This window comes from Pituophis catenifer, unplaced genomic scaffold (assembly GCF_029215685.1).
Source record: "Pituophis catenifer annectens isolate HBS135680 unplaced genomic scaffold, rPitCat1.0.hap2 SCAF_1, whole genome shotgun sequence".
NCBI classification, from domain to species: domain Eukaryota; kingdom Metazoa; phylum Chordata; class Lepidosauria; order Squamata; family Colubridae; genus Pituophis; species Pituophis catenifer.
Window position 1 is genome coordinate 238,492,580 of NW_027256881.1, and position 9,201 is coordinate 238,501,780.

Here is a 9,201-nt window from a genome sequence, read left to right on the forward strand (position 1 = left end):
TATTTTCTTTTTTCTTCTCCTTTTCTAATATAATGATGGCCTGATGAAAAACTAGAATAGAGATAGAAATAAGAATACACATTTTTACATAATAGTTAGATGGAAAGATTGGCGGTTGATAGATAGTATTATTATGTATGTCCAAATAATATGATTTGCATTAGAATAGCATATTGAAATATTGAACAACCAATAATGAAGGACTATGTCTTAATATAAACATGTGTATTAACACTAGGATAAGTAATGATGACATGACTAGAATTTGCAATAGAGGCAGTAATAATAAATAGGGGGAATATTAACTTATATAACTTTTATATGATAGAATACGATTAATAATTAGATGGAAATATGGAAAGATAGCGGTCAAAGGATGGTATTACTATGTATGCTTAAATAATATTACTATTGGCATTAAAATGGAACATTGACATACTGAATAATTATTATAAAACAAATACATATATTAATAATGGGACTATACAAGTTTGATTAATGTAACAAATATTATTAATGCTATTATTATTTGTAACAAAATGAATTATACCCAGAAGCCACACTGTTCATGTATTGATACTGATGTAGATTTAAAAATAAAAATTCTATAAAACTAAAAAAAAAAAAGTTGCACACACATTATCTGCACATACTGCACCTAATACATTAGAAGACATATTTAAATGTATCCAATGAACATACATTGCCACAACAAAACATAATTAAATATGACTTAGTCATAAGTAGGGACTTATCCCTCATGTATGAAAACCTGTAAGTGATTTTAGATGACATTCTCTCTCGGCCTTATTTGGTACATCAAATTGCCATCAAATTAAGCACTTTTCTTTAAACTCCTTTGAAGGCAGTCCTAGGTCTGGGCTTTAACCCAGATGTGAGCGATCATTCTCTTGATGCTATCACCACCAGAGAGCCACATGTGAGAATACAAGAGATGGCTCTGCTCCAGTTCTGAACGGGTCAAGGATGATGTCAAAGTTCGCTTTGTTTCATGTTTCCACTGGGAGGAAAAGTGTCCAATGTGGCTTTTGGTGATCAGTTTTTATTCAATGTGTACTCTAATTTTAATGTCCTCTGAGAGACAATTTGCCAGTGGAAAGACAGGGTACACAGGTAGTCCTTGACTTATGACCACAATTGAGCCCAAAATTTATGTTGTTAAGTGAGAATTCGTTAAGTGAGTTTTGCCCCATTTTACAACTTTTCTTGCCTGTTGTTAAGTGAATCACTGCAGTTAATAAGTAAATAGCCTGGTTGTTAAATGAATCTGGCTTTCCCAGTGACTTTGCTTGCCAAAAGGTTGCAAAATGTGATCACATGACCCTGGGGCACTGCAACTGTCATAAATGTGAGTCAGTTGCCAACTGTATTAATTTTGGTCAAATGATCATGGGGAATGCTACAAAGGTTGTAACTGTGAAAAATAGTCATGTCAGTTTTTTCAGTGCCGGTCAGTTAAACGGTCACTAAATGAACTGTTTAAGTTGAGGAGTACTTGCATATTCAATTGATAAGAAATGAAATTTTGTAAAAACTTAGATCTGCAGAAAAAATAATCAATAATGGATATAGCCCTCCAATTATGAATCATGAAATGTAAACCTCTATTACAAAATTTAAAAATGCTTCTGAACACCAGTTTTTTTTTCTTATTTTAATGCAGCACAATTTCAAAAAAGTAGTATTTGGGAAGGACTTAAGTCTCTTCTGGTATCTGCAGGAATTTTTTCCCACTCTTCTAGTTCTTCTTCCAGCTGACATCACACACCAGATGCTCCAGAAGTGGAGAAAACAAAACCTACCTCACCAAGCAATTCCACACGCAAATCCTTGAGGCTGACCCCACCATCCATCTGCTCCTCCTTCTCCAAAAGCAGCATGAATAGCCGACCCTCCATATCCCCCAACAGATAACGGGACCCATTTGGATCCACCCGGTTGTGACATACGATTGTACTTTGCTGTTTCAGAAAAAAAAGTATTTGAAAAAAGTATTTTGAAAAAGCAGGATGATCTTAACATTGATCCAAACAATTTTTTTATTCCTCTAGATTAGAAAAAGTAAGCTGCTATAGTAAAAAAAAAAAAAAAGTATCCTACAAGATATAAGGAACAGTTTCCCTAGTTTGCTTCCTGATGAACATACGTACTATGTTTGGCCAAATTCACAGAACAGCCATTTGAGTGTGCATGAAACACATTTTCAAGATTCTACCCTTATTCTAAGAAACTACAGAGACAATGCAATGAGCAGTTAATGTAGGTCCACGTGGCCACAGTAATTCCCATTTATTTATAATTTCCATTTCTAAGGCTAGCTAACAATTCTGGACAGACTTAAAATGTCAGTTAAAATACAGTAAAAATGCCTAACACCTAAAGTAAATTTAGTTTCAGCCTTAATAAATGTTTAAACTTGAAGCAAGCAAACTGATGCTGCATAAATTATACAAATCATATTTGTTCGGGACTTATCAGACATAGTATGAAATATTAGAATGTACCTGCTTACTTACATCCATACTAAACCTACTGTAAATATGAAGCACAGAATTCCAGATTTAAGCAAATATCTTTCCAGGTGTTCTGCTGCTTACCTTAATGATAGGTGGGGCTATAGCCAAGTATTTATCACCATTGTGATAAGTAATGGATTCTTGCCCAATAATGATGGCCCCTCCAAATGGTTCAGGCACTACAAAGAAATTGTTGGGAATATTCATCTCAGATCCATAAAGAATAATCAATACAGGAAAGGAATACGAACCAGCTAAACAAAGTGTATTAAATTAAATTTCAATAGCTGCTGTTTATATTCATAGAATTTCTTGTTCACCAGAAAAAAGCCACTTTTCAATGTAATAAAATAGTTTTATTATGAAAATATACTATTGTTTATTAGGAGTAATTCAGATAGTCAATATCCTAACCATATTTTATTATATACTTTGGAAACAGTTTTCTGTTTCTTTACTCACTAAAAGCAAGCAAATTAAACAGCCATTTAACTTGATTTTGGGTAGTGGTTACAAATAAATGAATAGTAATAAATCAATAAATTTCAGATTTTCATGAAAGCCGGTCTTTTTCTCACAAAGCTATCTGGTAAACTTAAATATAGATCTGTCTTTAAAATACACAAACTTTTGTGTCTTATAAGTTTCTCTATTCATTTTTTTGTTTTATATTAAATCCTCAATCACCTTGAATATTATAATTCCTAAGTTTTTCCTGCCAGCATAGTTTAGTCCAAAAAGTGCAGCTGTGCAATAATGGATTCTTAAGATTACAAAACAACCTGAGCCTGGCAAGTAGTTATCATTGGGCAGCACTACTTTCATGATAGGTACTACTCAAGTTACATAACTATTCTGGGCCTGAGAACCTGGGGCAATGAAACTTTTATATAATTGCCCCACACCTGTATCCAAAAAAGAACTGGGGTTTTTTTTCTAGGTGCAAGTTTAATACAGTGGCTTAAAAACAATCTAGGGAGTTTTTTTAAAAAATGCTGGTTTTTATGTCTAAATAATTATAATTATATTATTAGCTGGCAGAAGTATTTTTTTAGACACAAACTCACCTGCGATCACCATGGAGGCTTCAGCCTCTACATTTTCCTGTTTCCAAGGTCCCTTGTTAAACTCCTTCTCACGCAAAGACACTTCATATGTTTTGACATGACGGCCCTGTGGATCCTTGAGGGATGGAAAGTAAACTACTAAACACAAACCCATCACTGTTTAGTTATCCCCATTTAACATATGAGAAGAATCATTTTCATATGAATGTTCAAGAATCAAACATTTCCTGAAACATTTCTATTTTTATAACGTTTATGCATTGAAAAAATATATAGATGCATTTTCATTAAAAGCAACTTCAAAACCTAAGAACCACAAAATCTTCTCCCACAAAATAAAGCATTTCCCCAATTCTGAACAATATTGTTGCTGATGGAATTGATAAGTTATATATTTATCCATATATTGTTTCAAATAGTAACTGAAAATCACAGAAAAACAAAAATGTAACAAATCAGGAAAAGTTCTTAACAGCTTTGCACATTAAAGGAAAATTATTTGAATCATTTTAACTTCAAAAATTTGCTTGTAGATTAAAACTATTACAACTGAATCAAATCAGTAACCCTTAAGTCATGGGCTAGTAGAGTTATAGTAATACAAAGTCAAAAATGTCAATAAATCAAAATAATGTTTGTGGAAAAGAAAACAATGCTTGAAAATTTTTATTATTCTTTTTACCTAAATGGTAATATAACCTAAGATTGACAACAGTTGTCTACAGAAAGCACATTTGGTCTGCAAGCATCATCCTGAGACTGATTTTAAACAGCAAACCACATCACTGAAATTCCTGATTTAGGTTTTGGATTTTTCTGCTTCTTTCCTATCCCATTTTGTTTGTTTTTGATAACACCTAACTCAATAAGTTCCAAAGTATTCAAATACTTTGGCACCAATTTGGTTTGTTCTAGCAACAAAGAAAGAAAAAAAATAAATACTACCTTACTAAAGATTCTGGGATTTCTTTTCCCCCATGAACCAACTCACTGATTGTTTATAATTAACAGATAAGTTAAATAATGTTTAGACCCTGTCCCCACTAGCTCAGCAATTTTATTACAACACACATTCAGATCCAATTTGGTTACCTGGTAAACAAAACATATGGTCGGGGCCTGGCAGCCATAGAGGAATTTCACATCAATAACTTGTAGCTCCTCTAGTCGAATGTTAAAAGCCTTTAATTCTTTATTTTCTCGCTCCAAAGGAATCACTTTGAACAAGCCATCATAAAGCCTTAGTCCAATCATTCTGCACTCTGGGTCAATTATGCCAATTATACCTGTTTCCGAGGGGCGACCAATACGATCCTAGAGGACAACACATAAATCAAATATTCTTAGTACAATCTCTTTTGTCACAACCATAAAAACATGCAAGGTTAAGTCTTCTAAAATCCATTAATTTGGCTTTTGTGTATTAGCCAACAGTTGATTCACTCATGATGAATACTGTAATTTATGCTAACGTATGTTGTTCATGTACGCCTAGACTTTCAATTAGCAGCCATTTCTCTTTTTTTGTGTGTCTGTCCATATCTTATAATTACTATGAATCCTTCACTGCCATTTCAAAAACACAGTAAATAAATCATGTATCTCAGTTGACAAATCTATATATTTCAAAATTAAGTTTATGTATTTATATATTTAAATCCGCAACTTTCAATTATATATATTGGATATGTAGTTCCTACATATGTGTATGTAAATCTACTTGGAAAACATGCTAGTTTGATTTTCATACTTTAGCAGAAGTAACTTTAGAGCTTGACAGCTAACAGAGAAAAAATCCAATTTTACAGAAATAATGAATATAGAATTTTTCTTTTCCCCTTTAAAAACTGAACGGGACACATGCTATTTAACAACCCAAGATCAAGATGTTAAAGTTATAAACAAGCAGGACTTATATTACATATGCACATATTAAATTACATTACACATATACATATTACATTATATTATCCTCTCTTGACAACAGCTCTGGTTCGCAATTGTGCTGAAAAACTACCATCAGACTTCACAACTGTCATAACCTTCTCTGGGCTTACGTCACGGATGTCGATCACATCATGTGACATATCACGACATTTTTTGCCTTTGCAGAGCGGGGGTGGGCGTGGCCTGCATGGGACCCATCTGGCCTGCAAGCCGCCAGTTTGACAGGCCTGGATTACGTGTTCAAAATCTAGATGCTTCACAACTGGCGGGTGATTACAACCATTATAACATCCTGCAGTGACTTGATCACCATTTGCACACTTCACAGCGGCTTCCAATAACAGAATCAAGGAAGAAGCCAGCAGTAAAATTACAAGTCACAGACATGTTTTGCTTAATAACCACCACAGGTGATGTCATAAACTCATCATAGTCATGTGATGTCTCACAACACATTTAACAAATTTAGCAGTTGTCAGTCCCAATTGTGCTAATCAAGCAAGGATTACCTGTACTATAAAGCTTGTATACGTATACTGTTGCTTTTCATTAGGTTTTGAAGCCTTGTGAAATTATGTCTCAAGAACACATATTCTGGCAAGTCTGCAGGTTCTACCTTTTGAAAAATATTCTAAACTAGCTAAAGTACAATTTAGGAGAAAAGGCAATGGTTATTTTTACATGTCAATAGTATTTAAATACTATTTAAATGTAGATTTAAAAAAAATTAGAATAAATGTTCCTAGCCTTTATACAAATCACAAGAGGTTCCTAATACAACTTATAAATATTTAATCACTCTCTGCCAGCTATGATAAGCACATATTTTCTCCAGTCTTGGAGAAAAGGGGGGCTATTACCCTCATAGTCAGTGAATGGTTTCCAGGAATTTAAGAAGGATAATGTAAAATAAGTAATCTCACTTGAATTTGGAACTGGAAGGTGTATGGTGGGATAGGAGTATCTGAAATGTAACTATTAATATAATCCCCTCCTTCCTCCAAACATGATAAATGACCATATTTTTAAGTACTACAAACAGACAAGGGCAGTGCAATTATAAAAATAATCCATCCCCCAGTCACATTTGGATGGAGGGGAGAGACAACTGAGGAGTCTGACTGAGTTCCAATTAGTACAATATAGAACTGGGAGAAAAAAAATGAGGACAGATTTGTTCAGTTACTAAAAATAGCTCACATTTTTAAATTTTGACCCTGAGTTTTCCAAGAAAAAGCCTTTAAATAATAACTGAATGCTTAAAATAAAAGTCCTCTTAGGTTAGATAGAGATCAGATAAATTAAGCTACCCGTTTCACAGTGGTCAATTAGATGTCTTTGGGAAGTGTAAAAGAAGGAAACCAAGAAAACTAACCACTCAAATGATTTTTGCTGCATATAAAAATGTCTGGTTTATAAATTGCCTTTATGCAGCATAGTAGAACAAGATTCTAACAACTGAGATTGTAAATCTTTTTTCTTGAAACATATTCAATGAGAGTTTGTAGATCACAAGAACATAAAATAGCTATCTGAACAAACAAGGCTTCTTCGATCTCATAACAATGACAAATGTATTTTTAATTGCACATCACTAGAAGGAAACAAAGACTTAATGGAAAAGTAGGAAAAATTTAATAGTGTCCATCCAATAATTTGATAACAAAAAGACAAGCATGGTCTCAATTCTCAAATTGCACTATTCATTAATTTCAACACACAAAGATTGTATGATTTACATTACTTAACTTGGAATATACATTATCCAAAAGTTCAAACTCGGTTTACAAAACATACAGAAAACTGCTGTGTGGTCTTGAATCACAATGTACCTATTACACTTAATGCATTTTCCTTTACCTGCACATTGCCATGGGCTCTGGTGATGATGTCAATGTTCTCTCCACTTTGTTTATACTCAAGAATGCAAGCATTATATTTTGCTGTCAAAATAAAGAGCAAATCCTTGCTTTCCCCCTAAGGAGGAGAAAAAAAGTTTTAGCTAGAAAAGAAAAAAACACTCCACATTCTGCAACACATTAGCAACAAGATATTATTCCATTTATAAAATGTGTATCTCAAATAAAAAATGTCTGAAATACAGATGCCTTTGCTTATGACAACTTCCTATGGTATTAGTGCTGTATTAAGCATTTTCTTCTGTACCTGCACATCAATAAGCTCCTCCAAAAAGTATTTAATCAGAAAGTATATTAATTAGTTTCATGTGAAACACAACATGAATTCATCAAAGAACATGAGAAGCACCAGAGCTGTTGATGTTCGAGGGAGAATTGCAGCAAACAGATGCAAACATTTTACTTCAAATGTTATTCAAATGGCCAGGCCAGACAGCATAGCTGTTTTTCAGATAGACTTACAAAAGTTGGTTGAGAAGATTACTGTTGAGAACAGCTTAACATATTTCCTTCAAATATCCCCCTTAAAAAGACCAAGTTCTCAGTTTTATTGATACTCAGCAGCAATGAAGCACAATAAATTTCCGAGTTCAATCATGACCATATCAAAAATGAATCATCCAGAAGAAAATACTCAGTCCACATGACAGGCCCACACAATAAACTCACAACAGACTGGCTGTGTGCAATCACCACAACCTGCTAAATTCCAGCAGGCCACCAGTCCTAAAAAAATTAAGCCTTTCGCATACCTGAACTTTTCAAAAAGGCGTCTTCTCTTTCCAGTATAAACAGAATACTGGGCTGAAATGTTAACAAAACCATACCCCTCCACCTGGCTAGCAAGCCGCACAAGGCCAGGTTTCCACCGAGGTCGCATTCCCCAGAGATCCCCCCCCCCAACGACCGGGGTTTTAACCAGCATGAGGATCCGAAACCAACGAAACTTTCCCGCTCGAACCAGAAGCCCAACCCAGATCCGCTGCAGGAATCCCTTTCTGGACAGAGAGCCGTAAAGGATCGAGGCGTATCAACCCTGGCCAAGCAAAAGGCTGCCCAGCGGCCGCGCTGCCCTTCGGGAGGGGACGATGCTCACCTTGGGGCGGAAGAGCTCCATGACGGCGATCTTGCCGTACATGCCCACCTCCTTGACGGGCCGCAGCCCTTCTGCGGTGACCACATAGATCTCAAGGCGGGTGTTCTTGGCGATCAACAAGTTGAGGTCCTCCGCGGAGGTGAAGTGACCTGCGGCGAAGGGGAAAGGCCCCGGGGTGAGGGCGCTCCGATTGGCAGAAGCCCAAAGCCGGAGGGGCGCAGAGACCCGCGGCCTCCTCCCTTCATTCCTCCCCGCCGCCCGCTCACCGATCCCGGGAAAGCCGTCCCCCCCCTCGTCCCAAACCCATTACCGGTGACGCAGCTGTTGACGGCCGTGGGCTTCTGTGCGGTGACCACGTAGTTGCACGACATGGCGAGGCCGAGGGCGAGGCGGAAGGCGAGAACCGGCGGTGCCAAGCGCAGCCTTGAGGGCCCACTACCGCCCTCAATGGCACCAGTGAGAAACCGCCAGCACCCAGAGCGCCGGCGTCCCGCTTCGCGCGGTGCACGACGGGGAAACGAGCAGGCCGAGAGGATTGCTGATCGTTTTGTAACCGGTGGCGAGAGCGCCCTCTTCCGGCTCGAAGGGAAGAAGCGAATTTTGGAGGACGGGGGGGGGGGAATGTTGCCCTTGTC

At 36.6% G+C, this 9,201-nt stretch overlaps 1 protein-coding gene across 1 annotated transcript in view; it reads right to left on the bottom strand.

Annotated features, from left to right (window-relative positions):
- Positions 1 to 9,019, bottom strand: part of DDB1 (damage specific DNA binding protein 1) — a 28,489-nt gene extending 19,470 nt beyond the window's left edge. Inside the window, exons 1-7 of the mRNA XM_070931841.1 lie at positions 8,877 to 9,019; positions 8,567 to 8,715; positions 7,412 to 7,528; positions 4,697 to 4,918; positions 3,605 to 3,719; positions 2,619 to 2,716; positions 1,824 to 1,982 (exon numbers count right to left, since the gene is read on the bottom strand). Of these exons, the coding sequence (XP_070787942.1) occupies positions 1,824 to 1,982; positions 2,619 to 2,716; positions 3,605 to 3,719; positions 4,697 to 4,918; positions 7,412 to 7,528; positions 8,567 to 8,715; positions 8,877 to 8,937 (921 nt within the window). The 5' untranslated portion in view covers positions 8,938 to 9,019. The remainder of the gene's footprint in view (positions 1 to 1,823; positions 1,983 to 2,618; positions 2,717 to 3,604; positions 3,720 to 4,696; positions 4,919 to 7,411; positions 7,529 to 8,566; positions 8,716 to 8,876) is intronic.
- Between the last annotated feature and the right edge of the window lie 182 nt (positions 9,020 to 9,201).